The sequence below is a fragment of the Sebastes fasciatus genome, chromosome 19, assembly GCF_043250625.1.
Source record: "Sebastes fasciatus isolate fSebFas1 chromosome 19, fSebFas1.pri, whole genome shotgun sequence".
Classification (NCBI taxonomy): Eukaryota; Metazoa; Chordata; class Actinopteri; order Perciformes; family Sebastidae; genus Sebastes; species Sebastes fasciatus.
In genome coordinates this window covers 3238323-3256365 of record NC_133813.1, presented here as the reverse complement: position 1 = coordinate 3256365, position 18043 = coordinate 3238323, and the positions used below count along the sequence as shown (strand labels likewise).

The 18043-nt window shown below is 39.2% G+C and overlaps 2 protein-coding genes and 1 long non-coding RNA gene across 4 annotated transcripts; 1 reads left to right on the top strand and 2 right to left on the bottom strand.

Annotated features, from left to right (window-relative positions):
• The first annotated feature begins 654 nt into the window (after nt 1-654).
• On the top strand, nt 655-9552 carry eif2b1 (eukaryotic translation initiation factor 2B, subunit 1 alpha). 2 transcript variants are annotated; one of them, XM_074617054.1, is made up of 10 exons: nt 698-766; nt 823-893; nt 2194-2295; nt 3005-3141; nt 4515-4631; nt 6037-6149; nt 6247-6315; nt 8106-8181; nt 9154-9279; nt 9368-9552. In XM_074617054.1, exons 2-10 carry the CDS (start codon nt 881-883, stop codon nt 9521-9523), a joined length of 909 nt encoding a protein of 302 aa, XP_074473155.1. In that variant the 5' UTR covers nt 698-766; nt 823-880; the 3' UTR covers nt 9524-9552. The 2 variants fall into 2 exon arrangements, with proteins under 2 accessions (XP_074473154.1, XP_074473155.1); XM_074617053.1 differs by having other exon boundaries at nt 655-893.
• ddx55 (DEAD (Asp-Glu-Ala-Asp) box polypeptide 55) lies at nt 9319-16561 on the bottom strand. Its single transcript, XM_074617052.1, has 14 exons — nt 16332-16561; nt 16189-16239; nt 15157-15243; nt 14956-15047; nt 14548-14610; nt 13361-13510; nt 13082-13271; nt 12927-13009; nt 12684-12815; nt 12504-12596; nt 12012-12126; nt 10728-10896; nt 9851-10140; nt 9319-9768 (listed from the first exon to the last, which is right to left on the bottom strand). Exons 1-14 carry the CDS (start codon nt 16446-16448, stop codon nt 9619-9621), a joined length of 1782 nt encoding a protein of 593 aa, XP_074473153.1. The 5' UTR covers nt 16449-16561; the 3' UTR covers nt 9319-9618.
• Nucleotides 15797-15984, bottom strand: LOC141756957 (uncharacterized). The gene is made up of 2 exons (XR_012591555.1): nt 15933-15984; nt 15797-15835 (listed from the first exon to the last, which is right to left on the bottom strand). It is a non-coding gene; the product is annotated as an uncharacterized LOC141756957 (long non-coding RNA).
• Nucleotides 16562-18043: the final 1482 nt, after the last annotated feature.

The following is an 18043-nucleotide window of genomic DNA, read 5'->3' as shown; positions in this document are numbered from 1 at the left end:
CTTAAGACTTAATAAAAAATTAAACTGATAAAAGGCTAAATAATACATATAAATGAAATGAAGGGATAAATGAAAACAAACAAATATTAAATTAAATTAAATTAAGTAACATAAAACATTTCAGGGGTTAATATAAATAAATAAATAAATAAATACATAAATAAATACATAAATAAATGAATAGATAAATAGATAAATAAATAAATAAATACATAAATAAATATATAAATAAATAAATACATAAATAAATAGATAAATAAATAAATAAATAATCAGTAACTTAAGTAAAAACATTAAAATGGGAGCACAATCTCACCGTTTCACTAGCCTTTTGCTGAAGTTATTGTCTCTGTAGGTTGATATAAATAAATAAATAGATAAATAAATAGATAAATAGATAAATAGATCAATGGATAAATAAATAGATAAATGGATAAATAAATAGATAAATGGATAAATAAATAGATAAATAGATAAATAAATAGATAAATAAATAATCAGTAACTTAAGTAAAAACATTAAGATGGGAGCACAATCTCACCGTTTCACTAGCCATTTGCTGAAGTTATTGTCTGTGTCCCAAATATTTCCGACAGCACCTGAAGAGGGCATGACGTTCTGGGCGGAAGGAAACGTGCTGCGTCATCTCTCCGCGACACGTCAACACGCAGCTGTGTACATCCTCATGTGTTGTTAGTTAGTTCTATTAGTTCTATTAGTAAACAGCTGTTAGAGAGAATACACCTTTACAGACACACTGAAGCGGATACACCTTTACAGACACACTGAAGCGGATACACCTTTACAGACACACTGAAGCGGCTCTTCTGGCAGCTTTCTGAGAAGAAGTGTAGCTGACGTTGTTGATTTAAAACAGAACATGAATGAAGAAGGTGAGTTGTCTCATCATCATCATCATAACTATAATAATGATAGTTAAAGCTAGTGATGGAGAGCTGAAGCTTCATGAAGCTTTGAAGCTTTCCAGCAGATTGGTTCAGAAAAGGGTTCATTGCTTCTTGTGCACAATAAACCACCTGATGGCCAAAGAGTGTAAAACAGGCAGATATAATATATATACAAATAATAATATTTCTTAATATAAGGAAAACTAAAATATAATAAAACTAAAATCAAACTAAAATAAAATAAAATGACATTTCACAGGCTTCCCTTGTTGTAGTTGAGATTAAAATAAATAAATAAAAGCAGTGGTAATAAAAACAGTAATAGCAGCTATATATATTTAAAAAAAAAACTATATATAAAACATATAGAAAGAGTAGTAGCAGTGCTTAAATTTGAATTTACACATTAGATAAGATAAGATCAGATATTCCTTTGTTAGTCCCTCAGTGGGGAGATGTACAGTGTGCAGCAGCAAAGGGGATAGTGCAAAAAACAAGATGCATCAGCTAACACAGTAAAGGAGAGCTAAACAAAGTGTAACAAAATATGAACCATTTAAAAAGAAGGAAGTATAAAAATAGGAGCAGTATATACAGTATTGACAACAAACAGACTATTAGCAAAATTGCACAAGTGGAAAATGAAATTTCACCTGAAAATATTGCACAGTGTGATGATTAGTAGTAATAATGATAATGATATGCAATTATATTATATATATGAAATCTATTCATATAGGATTAGCATTTGTGTTGTAGTTTGTTGAGGTTTAGCTCAACAAACTGCAAAAAAAACAAGTTAAAAAGACATTTTGAATCCTAACAACATTATTTCACAGTGCAGAATTGTTTTAAACTTAAATACATTTAATCAATTAGAAATAGTGTCTGAAAAATCTCCCATTAAATTCATAATGGCTGACTTCCTGTTGAGTTTTGGGCATACCTCCAAGAGGCTTTTTTGTGTGTCTCCACATCTTACATCTGTCTGCCAAATTTCATACATGTAGGTGAAATCAGAGCGAGGGGCTCAATTTTTCCAACTTTCTAGGGGGGCTAGCGAGTCACTTTGAAAACAGCCAAGCCCAAGACCCTTAAAATATCAAATCTTTCACCGTGTCTGATAAGTGTGCCACGTTTAACAACTTTTTGAGCATATTAAGGTCCTCAAAAAGACAATTAATTTGCCTGAATAATAATAATAATAAACACTACAGGTTCAATGTGGCCTTCGCTGGCCCTTATAATAATAAGTTATTATACATGAAGTGTGTTTCTTCTGCAGAGCTGGTGGAGTACTTCAGGGCTCAGATGAGGAGAGACCCGGACATGGCCTCTGCTGTGGCCGCGATCCGCACTCTGCTGGAGTTCCTCAAGAGAGACAAAGGTGTGTGTTCGTTCATCATCTTCCCTGTTGGACCAGCGGTGGAAGAAGACTGCAGTGAAAGTAGTTGATGTTTAAATTAGTGCTCATTTTGACCCCTTTATATAAATGATATACTGTTGGGTAGTTTAGGGTCGTCTAGATCAGGGGTCAGCTCCTCTCCAGTGGCTCCCTGTGGATTTATTATAAAGGGAAATGAATAACTGATTTTTGTTTATATTTTCATTTTTATTTATCATTGTTGTAGGTCTATGGTACGACTTTATTCTCGTAATATTACGACTTTTTTTATCGTTAAGTTCCGACTTTATTCTCGTAATGTTGAGGGTTTTTTTCTCGTAGAGTTACGACTTTCTTCTCGCAATATTACCACTTTTTTTCTCGTAATATTCTGACTTTATTCTGTAAATCTCAGATGTGTTTTCCCTCAATGTGGCCCTAATACTCCGTAGTACATTGTCTCTTTGACCCTCACTGCATTAGACTTATATACTATATACTTAGACTATAAACTGTGTTTCCTTCATCACGATGATCACATGTTTTGCGGCTCCAGACAGATTTCTTTTTTTCTTTTTTTTGCCTAAAATGGCTCTTGACAGTAAAGGTTGCTGACCCCTGGTCTAGAAGGTAAAAAAAATCATAATCTAGGGGAGTAAAAAGACGTCTCCTGTGTTTCTAGTGAACCACAACCTGCTTTTGCCCCCTTCAGGTGAAACGATCCTGGGCCTGAGGGAGAGCCTGACGTGGGCCACAGACCGCCTGACAGGAGTGGACTCCTCTGTGGCCGTGTCCTCAGGAGGAGAGCTCTTCCTGCGCTTCATAAGTCTCACATCGCTGGAGCACGAGGTGAGTGGTGTTCCTGTGGACACCACCGTGCACCCAAACAGATAGTCCACACATCCATCCGTACATTTTGTGCCGCTTATCCCGGGTTGAGTCACAGAGGCAGCGGGCTAAGCAAGGTAGTCCAGACGTCCCTCTCCCCAGTGTTACACCCACCGCAAGTTACGAGCATAAGGAATGACAATCAAGAAGGTAACGTTAAAGAGTAGAAAGCTTCATATTCTCCCACCTTAACCTAATCGCTGTTTACTCCCCAGCTCTACTGACAGGGCAGGGGCTGAGCTCCACACCGGTTCACACTGCAATCAGTACCTTTTTACACGCTCAGCGAATTAACATATTCAAAAGTCACACGTGATGAAGTTCACACCTTAAAGGGACTGTTTGTAAGAATCAGAAATGTCTTGTTAACAGCGACACCTGTGGCCGTTAAGTCAACGAAAGTCAGTGTCTTGTTGCTCGTGCTTGTGCTCGCTCTACATAGACATGAAGGAGCATCGAGGAGACACACGTCAGCTAAAAGCACAATATCACTCTATATTTCAGCTGCTTGGCAGTAATGTTAGCTGACCAGACCAAGGTCTCTCCATGAATCAATGCTGATCCTAGTGTTGGCTTTTCCCGCCTCAGCCTCCCGACCGCGGCCGGAGGGAACGGGGGAGACGCCGGAGTTTTGGTGGGAGACGATAACGTTTCTCTCTGCGGAGCCCCGTCACTTCACAAGACACGGGAAACCTCTGTTGGTCTGGAGGAGCTGCAGCAGTTATTTCTGCACAAACGTCCACTGAACATTCACTAGATATTCTCAGAGCTAAACTAACTCTTCTGCAGTGTGGAGTGAGCAGCATGCACGTGAGAGACTCCGGTCCTGGAAACCAAAGCTACGGTCTCCTCCGCGTCCTCCGACCGCGGCCAACACTGTTTAACAGACGAGCTTCACTAGATACAACCAAGAGGTTTTGGTGCTTCACTGGAGTTTGTGTTGGAGTCTGAGTCTGAACAGCGGAGCCACACGTGAGCGCGCATGGGACACCAACCTGGATTGATTTATACGTGTAAGAAGTTACAAACAGTCCCTTTAAATATTTGCTTTGATTTAAAAAAAAAAAAAATCTAGGCTTGAGGGAAGAGTGAGAGGACGGGGATTTCAGTTGGGTGCAATCTGCAACCTCACCACTACATGTCGCCAAATCCTACACAATGTACTTTTTAAAATGTGAAAAAATATTTTTGTGAGCCTGTTTGCTTGATTGAGAGTCGCCACAGTCTGTCTCCTGTTTGATCAGATTATGACTTCTCCTAGATGACAGGAGAAACACTTATATGTCTCCAGAATGTGTGATTACAAGGCAAACTAACTTTAGTTCCTCTGTCAGGATCTGTCTCGCTGTAAGAAGGTGATGGAGGAGAGAGGGGAACTTTTTCTAGAGAAGATCTCAATGTCCAGGACCAAAGTGGCTAAACTCTGTCACACCTTCATCAAAGACGGCGCTGTGAGTTTTTATTTTACATGCATGTTATCTACTGGTATTATATGAAACTATAAAACCTGATGAATCCATCAGTACCAACCATGTCATACTAGCTGGTCATGAAGGAGGTTAAATAACGCTCCAAAGTTGGGCTACATTTTGGCGAGGAAAAACTGTCATGTCCATTTTCAAAGGGGTCCCTTGACCTCTGACCTCAAGATATGTGAATGTAAATGGGTTCTATGGGTACCCACGAGTCTCCCCTTTACAGACATGCCCACTTTATGATCATCACATGCAGTTTAGGGCAAGTCATAGTGAAGTCAGCACACTGACACACTGACAGCTGTTGTTGCCTGTTGGGCTGCAGTTTGCCATGTTATGATTTGAGCATATTGTTTTATGCTAAATGCAGTACCTGTGAGGGTTTCTATTAAATACTTATACAAACCTCCCTTTAAGGTGCATTTTGAATAGATAAAAATGTGCGATTAATTTGTGATTAACTATGGACAATCGTGATTAATCGCGATTGAGTATTTTAATCGATTGACAGCCCTCATATATATAAATAATATATATATAAAATAGTGCAGCAGGAGAACAGCTTGTAAACAATAGTATAATATATATATATATATATATATATATATAAATATATATATATATATATATATATATATATATATATAAATATATATATATATATATATATATATATATAAATATATATATATATATATATATATATAAATATATATATATATACTATTTTATGTCTTTGTGTCTTACATTTTAACATGATTCTTAACATGCAGGAATTTTTATTTTATTTTATTCTTCTATGTAAATTATATATTTGTATGAGCGCTGTTAGAAGAAACAAAGAATTTCATTTTAGGGCTGCAACTAATGATTATTTTTATTGTCGATTATTTTCCTGATTAATCTCGATAAGTTGTTTGGTCTATAAAATATCAGAGAAATGTCGAGATGACGTCCTCAAATGTCTCGTTTTGTCCACAACTCAAAAGATATTCAGTTTACTGTCATAGAGGAGGAAAGAAACCAGAAAATATTCACATTTAAGAAGCTGCAATCAGAGAATTTACTTTTTGTTTTCTCTTAAAAAATGACTTAAACTGATTATCAAAACAGTTGGTTGATTTAATTTAATAGTTGACAACTAATCGATTAATGAATGCCGCTTTAGACAGCTTCAGTGTAATCGTTGTTGTTCTACTAGCAGTCTAAAACTGAACTGTTGTGGCTGAAGGTCGTCGTTAACCTCCAGAAAGACACGTAGCTGTGAGTTTATAGGATTTCAGCTGAGATATATGCAGACATACAGTACACTGTTTGTACAGCGCACACAGTATTTAGGCAATTCAATGACTAATTGTCTTTAAAAATGTTCCTCTCCCAGAAAATCCTGACTCACTCGTACTCCAGAGTCGTCCTCCGGGTGCTGGAAAAGGCTGCAGCTGAGAAGAAGCGCTTCTCTGTCTATGTGACTGAATCGCAGCCGGACTCGGCCGGGTGAGTGAACAGTGTCAGTGTCAGAAAAACACACACACACACACACACACACACACACACACTCTCACTGAATCAGATGTTTTCTTTCTTTATTCAGGCGACAGATGGCAGACGCCCTGAGAAAACTCAATGTTCCAGTGACAGTAGTCCTGGATGCAGCTGTGGGGTAAATACATGTTATCAAGTTACAAGAAAAGCACTGTGATATATCGTCAACATTAACTTTAGTTGGTTTCTGCATGATGACGCTGCTGCATGTACTGTATATATATACATCCTTATAGTCGGTGTAATGACATCACATACAGTGATTTAGATGGCGGTCGGCGTGAAGCAGACAGTATGGAAGCTAAGCAACGTACTGCTTGTTAGTTCAGATCCGAAAGTCACACAATAACAAACTAACTAACCGATGGATGCAGCGGTAGACCAGTAGACCAGCAACTCCCGTGTTCTGAGAGGTTAAATTACTGTTTCAGTGAATGGAGTCTGGTGGCTTTGAAGAGAGCGATATAACTGCTTCAGTTCCCCGTCAGAAAGGGCTGTCTGACGGCGAGGTAAAGGGCTGTCTGACAGCGAGGTAAAGGGCTGTCTGACGGCGAGGTAAAGGGCTGTCTGACAGCGAGGTAAAGGGCTGTCTGACGGCGAGGTAAAGGGCCGTCTGACAGCGAGGTAAAGGGCCGTCTGACGGCGAGGTAAAGGGCTGTCTGACGGCGAGGTAAAGGGCTGTCTGACAGCGAGGTAAAGGGCTGTCTGACGGCGAGGTAAAGGGCCGTCTGACAGCGAGGTAAAGGGCCGTCTGACGGCGAGGTAAAGGGCCGTCTGACAGCGAGGTAAAGGGCCGTCTGACGGCGAGGTGAAGGGCCGTCTGACGGCGAGGTGAAGCCATGAGAATATTCGAAATAGAGCGTGCACTTAAAGGGACTGTTTGTAACTTCTTACACGTATAAATCATTGCTGGTCGGTGTCTCATGTGCGCTCGCGTGTGTCTCCGCTGTTCAGTCTCAGACTCCAACACAAACTACGGTGAAGCACCAAAACCTCTTGGTTGTATCTAGTGAAGCTCGTCTGTTAAACAGTGTTGGCCGCGGGCGGAGGACGCGGAGGAGACCGTAGCTTTGGTCTCCAGGACCGGAGTCTCTGCTCCTCTGCTCCTCTGCCTGCCTTCACTCACACACCGCGCTCGTTCTCACTCTACTCTCACGTGCATGCTGCTCACTCCACACTGCAGAAGAGTTAGTTTAGCTCTGAGAATATCTAGTGAATGTTCAGTGGACGTTTGTGCAGAAATAACTGCTGCAGCTCCTCCAGACCAACAGAGGTTTCCCGTGTCTTGTGAAGTGACGGAGCTCCGCAGAGAGAAACGTTATCGTCTCCGACCAAAACTCCGGCGTCTCCCCCGTTCCCTCCGGCCGCGGTCGGGAGGCTGAGGCGGGAAAAGCCAACACTAGGATCAGCATTGATTCATGGAGAGACCTTGGTCTGGTCAGCTAACATTACTGCCAAGCAGCTGAGATATAGAGTGATATTGTGCTTTTAGCTGACGTGTGTCTCCTCACTGTGTTGAGTGATGCTCCTTCATGTCTATGTAGAGCGAGCACAAGCGCGAGCAACAGGACGCTGACTTTAGTTGACTTAACGGCCACAGGTGAAGCTGTTAACAAGACATTTATGATTCTTACAAACTGTCCCTTTAAACTGATATTTTTTTTTCTGCTTCTCCCATCTTCAGCTGCTTGACTCTGTCGTCAGACAGCCCTTTCTGACGGGGAACTGTAGCCGTTATATCGCTCTCCTCAGTGCTAGCGTTCACATTATTCATAACCTTATTGATTAGCTTACTGTGGAAACCTACGTCAGTGATTTCTGCTAACGGCTGAGTGGGCGTTTCCATGTGATATAAAGGATGCAGACGGAGCCGCCCGTTAAACAGGATGCTTTTGTTATTTTCCACAGGTATGTCTTGGAGAAAGTAGATCTAGTTATTGTCGGTGCAGAGGGAGTCGTTGAGAGCGGAGGAATCATCAACAAGGTGAGTTTCAGTGAATCATCAGTATCACACAATAATAATAATAATAAAAAGATGATAAGCAAAGTACATTGTAGGAATTATGAAATCCATCTCAAAAACTATGAAATGTAGTAAACCTCTTCCCACATTTTTTGCTCAATTGACCTCCACAAACCATCCAGCCAGATCATAAAGTGGGCATGTCTGTAAAGGGGAGACTCGTGGGTACCCATAGAACCCATTTACATTCACATATCTGGAGGTCAGAGGTCAAGCGACCCCTTTGAAAATGGACATGACAGTTTTTCCTCGCCAAAATTGAGTATGTTTGGAGCGTTATTTAACCTCCTTCCTGACGAGCTAGCGTGACATGGTTGGTACCGATGGATTCATCAGGTTTTCTAATTTCACTTGAGCTCTAAAACTGAAGCTGCTACAGCCTCTGAAAGACAGTACAGTCCGTCGGGATCTTGGGTCTCACTCGGGGTTAAAACGGGCTGAAATCATCTTTTCAGTTTTTATAAGACAATGAAACGTTTAGGATTTAATAATAGACACTTGAGGTGTTTGCAAAATGTTAATCTACAAAGTACCTCAAGCAGTCAAAATAAATGTGGAGTACATTGTACAATAGATCTGAGATGTAGTGGAGTAGATAGAACGGAAATACTAAAGTAAAGTGGAAAGAGAGATAACTGGCTGCTCTGTGTACTTTACGATCGGCAGGACGGCAATCCCAAATATTAAAACAAGTGACACACGAGGAAGGAAATATATTAAAAAGCCTTTATTATAGCAGCTAAATCATTAAAAAGCAACATGTTTCGGTCATGACGAAGCCCTGACAAACACCTACAATGGTCAATAACTAGAATACTATAATAAAGGCTTTTAATAAATATTGTTTTAATATTTCCTTCCTGTCGACTCAAGTACCTCAAAATAGTTCCGTTGCGACACAGAGAGCTAAATGTTTGACCTTTGCTGTTGCAGATCGGCACTTATCAGACGGCCGTGTGCTCCAAAGCGCACAACAAGCCCTTCTACGTCGTGGCAGAGAGTTTCAAATTCGTCCGCCTCTATCCGCTCAACCAACAGGACGTGCCCGATAAATTTAAGGTACGACTTCGACGGCAGAGAATTTCACACGTAGACCTGTTTTGTGTGTTCAGTTTCTTTACTTCAAGTCTTCTCCTCGCCTCCACAGTACAAAGCAGACACGCTGAAGACGGTCCAGAACCTGTCGGAGGAGCATCCTATGATCGACTACACGCCTCCCTCCCTCATCACCCTCCTCTTCACTGACCTGGGAGTCCTCACCCCGTCTGCCGTCAGCGACGAACTCATCAAGCTCTATTTATAACTCAATAAAATCATCAAAGGGTGAACAAATGTCAAAGGTTTAATTACTTTTTACAAAACAGCTGATCACACGACGTCGTTGCCCGAGCCGCCGTGCTACGGTCCTTCTGTGTTGGGTTTGGACTTCAGTCCGCTTGTTATCTGCTTCTCAAAGTCCTCCTCGGTGATTTGACCTTTCTTTAGCTTCTTGAGGATGCGAGTGTCTTTTAAAAGCTCCTTCATGTCTTCATCGTCCGGGTCAGAGCCCTGCAGGCACAGAGAAGATAAGAGTTATAAATAAATCCAGCCCACTCTGTGGTTTCATCAAAAGATCTGAAGTGAAACTTACCTCATCGTGCTTCCTCTTGGCGGTCTTCTTTTTCTTGCGTTCCTTCTTGGTCTTCTGTTTCGACCAGGCCTTGTTCTTGATGAAGCTCCTTCTGGGAACAGGCTCCTGCTCTTTCAGCTCGGCGAGCATCTTCTTTCTCTGCTTCTGCCGGTTCTTGTCCTTGTAGCGGATGGTCTCCGTGTCCACCGTCGTCGGGGTGAAACCGGGGAGAAATCTTTTCCCCCTCAGCTCCGGCATCTTCGGCAGGCGAAGGAGCGCAAAGCCGCGGGCTAAGGTGGCGAGGTCCAGATCTGGAGAAAGGAAATGCAGCACAAAGTGTTACGTTTGTTTGTACTAGGGCTGTCGAAATAAACGCGATCACACGTTAACGCAGATTTGTTTTAACGCCAGTAATTTCTTTAACGTAACTTGTGATTTTTAGGTTTTAACAGGCTCAATTTTAAAGCTGGAGTGAAGATACTGGTATCATAGGAAACTAGAAAACCTAATGAATCCAATTGTCGTGAAGGAGGCTGAATAAAGGAGAGTCGTGGGTACCCATAGAACCCATTTTCATTCACTGATCTGGAGGTCAGAGGTCAAGGGACCCCTTTGAAAAATAGCCATGACTGTTTTTCCTCGCCAAAATTTAGCGTAAGTGTGGAGCGTTATTTAACCTCCTTTCTAACAAGCTAGTATAACGTGGTTGGTACAAATGGATTCATCAGGTTTTCTAGTTTCATATGATACCAGTATCTTCACTCTAGCTTTAAAACTGAGCCCGCTACAACCTAAAAATCACAAGTTGCGTTACTATCACGTTAACTTTGACAGCACTAGTTTGTACTTTATGCACACTGCAGATCATCACTGCGGATCTAAGATGTAAAGTTCTCACCTTTGACCCTGAAGATGAGGCTGCACTCGTGTTTGGCGTAGGCCTGGACGTACGACACGAAGGCTCTCATGCCTCGGTCAAACATGGCTCGGTCTGCCAGAGACAGGGCCTTCACTTTGGGCAGCACATCCACGACTTCACCTGTGAGGACCTTCTTCTGGAGCGGGCACTGAGGGAACGACACAAGACGAGTGTCCGCTTTAAAAAGTCATCCTCCGTAACAAATAGTCAACAGTCGTGTTTCCATTCAACTGTCAAGCATCAAAAACCAACATGAGAATTAGGAGCGTTTCCATCAACCGGTTTGGAGCGAATAAGCTCGGCTACGGCGTAGTTTCATCAGCAGTTGGCGCTATAGCCGACGCATGGCTGTAATCTGCCAGTAAACAGAGTAGAAGAAGAAGTAGAGGTTGCAAACTGGAAACAAAACAAAGTCGCCATGGCAATCAAACCATCTACGAGAGAAAAACGAAGAGAGGTCTTCAGGAATTCGCTTCAATAGTTCTTCCATGTCAGCTAGCATTGGTCATGTTTCATGTTGTCCGGAGACTAAGACGATATAAATGGGTTTGTTTTGGCCGGTAAGTTGCACTCGAACACACCGCAAAGACGACAGCTGACCGCCAGTTAGCACGCACGTTCTGCGCCTGCGTGAGAGGAAATCACTCTCCACACCAGCAGGCGGCGTTAGTCTGTATTCATCATTCAAAAAGGGGAAACGGGAAGAGCGAGGACGGCGGATATACAAGCCGTCGTTATGATGCGTAAATGAAACAAAGCGGCGTTTGACGACCGTTTTCACACCGCTCAAACTCACCACTTAGCTTCATTCCAGATGTTCATGTCGCTGTGAAAACATCGGTGTGTTGGAACGATCAGATGAGATGAAAAATTCTGTGTTTGTCCTCTTGACTTTACTCGTTGGCTTGTTTTCCTCACGTCCATTTCTCTTCTCGTGCACCGATTCCTTTAAGCTGAACAGCCAATCAGAGTGATTTCTCTCACCGACGGGCTCCGTCGCAAATTCGACATGCTGAATCAGCAGAAAAAACGCAGACACGGGCAGACTAGAGCCGACGGTGCGGAACACACCGTAAAAAACTAGGCCAACAGATGTTCACCGACATCCCCAAACTGTCCGACTAGCGACCGTCGGCTCGGTGTGTCGGGACCTTTAGTCGACTAAGAAGTCGTTTTTCATGCCGAATGAGTTATGAGCAAAAAACAAAAAGTGACGATTTCCAAACTCAGGCTTTAGAGAAATTTGCTAAATAATGAACTCACTTTCTGGTTGATGGATAAAAAGTTGACGTAGGACTCCTCCATAGGCAGCAGAAAGACGAGGGCGCTGCCCTGATTGCCGATTCGTGCTGTTCGTCCACATCGATGAACAAACGCACTGAGACAAAGACAAAAAGCAAATTAAATACAGCCGAGCATTTGCAAAATTAGAATCATGACACCTCCTTTATTATTAAAATTAAGGCTTAGCACTAATCTAATAAATCATTCTGTAATTTATTTAGACTCAATCCCACATACGCCGTCCTGCTGCCACAAATACTCACTAGAGCACCACATGTGGATTAATCCGCCGCTGAAAATAGTCCCCATCAAATGCACTAAAATGCATAAAAACTACAGAGACCAGGAACTTATTTAGTCTTTTTTTTAATTATATCTGATCTGTTTTTAAATAAATTAAAAACACTTATTATAATAAATACAGCATTTCTATTTTGAAGCGGTTCTGAAGGTTACATTTTGCTCACTGACCTGGCACTGCTGGGAGGATCATACTGCAGCACCCAGTTAACATCAGGGATGTCAATACCTCTGGCCATGACATCTGTACACACCAAGATCCCACTGCAAAGACAACAAAACAAACAGTCATACAGTGCAGATTATACAAAACCAGATGTATCATAGCTGCACATGCACACAACGTTTCACCTCTTCAGGGCCCGGAAGTCGGCAAAGATCTTGTTGCGTTTGTTTTTCATCTTTCCGTGGATGCAGTGGACGGCGACCTTCTTGACCAGCGTCTCCAGAGCTCGACCGTAGTACTCCACACATGCACACGTACTGATGGCGAGATAGGAACATGTCATCTCAGTCAGTAACTGCATAAAAGTGTGAGTTAACAAAACGTACAAGTTTAATAAAAACGTACAGTGTCCGCCCGGTTCAACATACCTGAAGAAGACCAGATGCTTCTCCTGCTTGTGTTGCCGTAGAAACGCCACCAGGTTATTGAACTTGTTCTCTGATCTACATATCTGAAATGACAATCATCTTTGTGTCATTACATTTTGATTTTGGGGTTGATTGATGTGAAACGGTTAACTCACGGTGAAGTAGTTGAGGAGTCTGGATGGTGTTTTCTGGACGACGGAGGCAGCCACGCCTTTCTCTTTGACCGTGATGCGTACCGGGTTCCTGAGGCCGGCCCTCACCAGCTTCTCCAGCTCCTGAGTCTGAGTGGCTGAAAACAAGCCTGTTCGCCTCTGTTTAGGCAGGTAGCCCAAGATGGTGTTCAGACTGGACACACAGAGACACACAGACTCTGTTAGAAAATGAAAATACGTCATCTATCTGGAGAACTCCGCACGCTGAGCTCATTTCTCTACCTGGCCTCGAAACCCATGTCGAGTAGTCGGTCGGCCTCGTCGAGAACCAGCACGTCGAGACTCTTAACCGAGCTGGCCAAGTCCAGACCGTCGGACTTCCTCCTGAACATATCCTCCAGACGGCCCGGCGTCGCAATCACAATATGCGCCCTGAAAGACACAGACAGACGAATATAACACTCGTCCTGGTAGCTCAGAGGTTTAACATACTGACTGTGTAATTCTTCCCCCAGTTCAAGACCGGTTGGTCTCTATTTGTTTTGTCAGAGCATTTGATTATTGATTACTGTCACAATGAGAATTTCAACAAATATAACAAAAAATGTTGTTGAAGAAGATTACCAACTCTAGCTTTAATCAACTGAAAGAAAATTAATCGGCAATTATTTATTTTCAAGTAAAAACATTTGCTGGTTCCAACTTCTTCAAATGAAATCCGCCATTTTACTAATATTCTTTTCCGGACATTTTACTAAAAATTTTCCGACGTTTTTTCTGACATTTTACTAATAGTTTTCATACTTTTTCTTCGGATATATATATTTTTTTCAGACCTTTTGTCTTTTAGTGTATTTTACTAATATTTTTGCAGTCTTTTTACTAATACTTTTCAGACTTTTTTTCAGATATTGTACTAATATTTTTCACAGATTTTACGTATATTTTTCAGACCTTTTTACAGACATTTTACTAATATTTTTTCAGACTCATTTCCAGATATTTTACTATTTTTTTTAGACATTTTACTAATATTTTTGTGACTTTTCCCCCAAAAATTGTATTAATATTTTTACAACATTTTACAAACATTTGTCCATATTGTTTAGGCCTCCTTTCGTTCGTTGCATGGCATGCCCTGTATATCACCTCTTTAGTTTATGCTATCTAATAAAAGTCAGAATGAGGCCCCCAATTTTCTTTCTTTTTTTTTACAGGAATAGTTACGCTTGTAGCAGAAAAGGGAAAAGAAAAGGTACAGAATAACCCTTTTCAACCTTGACAGGGAGGTGAGGAGCTAAATCAGACACACCTGTGAGCTGGGGGAAGGGGAAAACTAACAGAGGCATCATAGAGGAGAACAGAAAGAGGAGTGAGAGTGGCTAAATGTTTGATTATGGACATCTTCACACGTATATAAAAGTAAACAACTCTAAAGCTCACTAATTAAACACATATCTGCTGCGTACCCTTTATCCTTGAACTTCTCCACATCCTCTATCGGGTTGGTGCCACCAATCAGTAAAATCTGCCTGAAGAACAAAAATAAATGAAGCATTTTAATTAATAAAAACAAAAATAAAAAACAGGATTATTTGACAGAAAATGGAGAAAATGTTTCTAAGAAAGGTTAAGATATTGTCATTTCTAACATTTCCAGTGATATTGGTGCTTTAAAGAGTCATGTTGGTCTATTGCTAGTATACTAAAGTCTTAAACACATTTTTTTTGACAATATAATCTCGCTTTTTCTGGAGCTTTCATCCGCATCTCAGCAAGTGGACCTTGATTTAAGAGTTTTTAACTACAGTTTAAAAGGTCAGGTTTGTTCTTTGTCTCCTTGGATTTAAATTCCTTTTCAGTGACTTTGTACTCACGTAAACTGTGGAAACTTCTGAAGGAACTGCCCCATCACTTCGCTGATCTGAAGGGCCAGTTCTCTAGTGGGAGTGACCACCAGGGCACCGACCTGCAGAAAACAACAGAGCAACACTCAGGATCCAGGAGATTTCAAAGCTCCACAGTGAATGTAAAAGTTCCAGATGAATGTAAATCCTGAGCTTTGGTTTCATCCTCACCTGCATCTTCTTCAGCTTTTCTTCTCTCTTCAGGAGCAGCTCTATAATAGGAATGACAAAAGCAAGCGTCTTTCCGCTCCCGGTCACCTACAATGATAACGACATTCAGTGAGCTGCACGGGAAATGCTGAAGAAAATAGGATATGGTCCAGAAGATCAGGGATCAATAGTCTACAGCCTCAACAGTGATTCAATTCATCAATTAAAAGGAAATTAATTGGCAACTATTAATTTTTTCAAGTAAAAGGATTTGCTGGTTCCAACTTATAAAATGAAATCCAACATTTTTCTGACATATTTACTTTTTTTCTTCAAATATTTTACTAATATTCTTCTGACATATTGCCTATATTTTTCGGACATTTCACTAATATTTTTGGGGAATTTTTTATTTTTCGAACTCTTTCTTTGGATATCTTACAAATATATTTCCCACTCTTTTTCTGATATTTTACTAAGATTTTGTCAGACATTTTACTAATATTTTACACTCTTTATCTGACATTTTACTAATATTTTACAGACTCTTTATCTGACATTTTACTAATATTTTACAGACTTTCTTTCTGATATTTTACTAATATTTTTTCAGAGATTGTACTAATATTTTTAGATGTTTTTATGATATTTTTTCAGATACTTTACTAATATTTTTTAGACTTTTTTAAAAGATATTTTACTAATACTAATACTAATCAGTCCATTTAATAATATTTTCGGACTCTTTCTTTGGATATTTCACTAATATTTTTTCAGACATTTTACTAATATTTTACAGACTTTTTTCAGATATTGTACTAATATTTTAAGATGTTTTACTAATATTTTAAGATGTTTTACTAATATTTTTCAGATATTTTACTAATATTTTTTAGACCATTTAATAATATTTTTCGAACTTTTTCTTTGGATATTTTACTAATATTTGTCAGACATTTTCGGGGGATATTTTTCTATTATTTAAGCATGAAGTGTAAGTACTGAAGTACCTCAACACTACTTATTTAAAAGGACCTGAGTAAATGTACTTACCGCCTCAGCAGCCACATCTTTGTTGCGCAGGAACAGCGGGATACAAGCAGACTAGAAGTAATAATAATAATGATGACAGTGAATTAGATGCTGGTTGACTGAGCAGTGGTTTTAGATAGAGGTGTTTAAAGTGATAAAGTTACCTGTACAGGTGTCATGTGAGTGAAGTTGACGTCATTGAGAGTTTGTAGAATCCCCTGGTTGAGTTGAACCGGTAAACTGTCCCACGTCCCGTCCGTCGTGTTGTCCATGTTGTCCATGTTGTTGTTGTTTAGAGGAGGAACATGAAGCAGAGTTTGATGCTAACGCTGTTAGCCACCGCTCGGCCAACTCTCCACGCTGGTCCTGTTTCCTGTTTCCGGGTGCACTGATGTTTACAGCCCGGGTGGGAACTGAAGCGCTGTTACGAGTATCGTTCCGCGTACGAGTGTATTTTTCTTTACTTTTCTTCTTAGAAGTTTCTCCGAATTTTTCAGACCTTTTTATTTATATTTTACTAATACTTTTCTAACAATTTACTAATATTAATAATTTTCTGACATTTTACTAATATTTTTCAGACTTTTTAAGAGACTTTACTAATATTTTTCTGAAGTTTTTACAAATATGTTTCAGACTTTTTTTCTCGATATTTTACTAATACTTTTCTAACAATTTACTAATATTAATATTTTTTCTTACATTTTACTAATATTTTACAGACTTTTTTCTGATATTTTACAAATATTTTTTCAGAGATTGTACTAATATTTTCAAATATTTTACAAATATTTTTTCAGAGATTGTATTAATATTTTCAGATGTTTTGCTAATATTTTACAAATATTTTTTCTGACATTTTACTAATATTTTTCAGACTTTACTTTTATTTTTCAGACTTTTTTTCAGATATTTTACTAATATTTTTTCTGAAGTTTTTACAAATGTTTCAACTTTTTTTTTCGGATATTTTCCTATTTTTTCAGACTTTACTAATATTTTTTACAACATTTTTATATAGTGAATTTTAAAATGGATTCGATGCTTTTCTTTGTCACATTGTTAATAAACTAAATATCTTTGGGTACTTTTTTTAGATTTTACTAATATTTTTTCTGACATTTTACTAATATTTTTCAGACTTTATTTCAGATATTTGACTAATATTTTTCAGACTTTTTTTTCGGATATTTTAATAATATTTTTCAGACTTTTTTTCGGATATTTTAATAATATTTTTCAGAATCTTTTTTTCTGACATCTTACTAATATTTTCAGACTTAACCCCCCAACATTTTATTAATATTTTTCCAACATGTGTGTGTATTTTCCTTTTTCGTTTTCTTTCTGTATTTTATTTTCATTTTATTTTGGGATTTTTTGTAATTGTCTGATTTGATCTCAGTGCAGCTCTGACACGTTTTTTGTTCTTGGTTCAACCATGTTAAGCACCTTGTAACTTTGTTTTAAAAAGTGACACTTTTCACTAATATTTTTTCAGATTTCTTTGGGGATATTTTACTAATAGTTTTTTGGAATTTTTACTAATATTTATCTGACAATTTTAAATATCTTTCAGATTTAAAAAAAAATGTATTAACATTTTCCAACATTTTCTTAATATTTGTAACACCATTTTGATATTAGGGATGTTCAAATGGATTTCATTCTTTTCTTTGTCAAACTGTTAACGATAAAGTTATCTTTGGGTACTTTTTTCAGATTTTACTAAGGTTTTTTCTGACATTTTTCTAATGTTTTCAGACTTTTCCCCAACATTTTACTAATATTTTCCCAACAATTTACTAATAATTTTACGACATTTTTATATTAGGGATCTTTCAAATGGATTTGAGGCTTTTCTATGTCACACTGT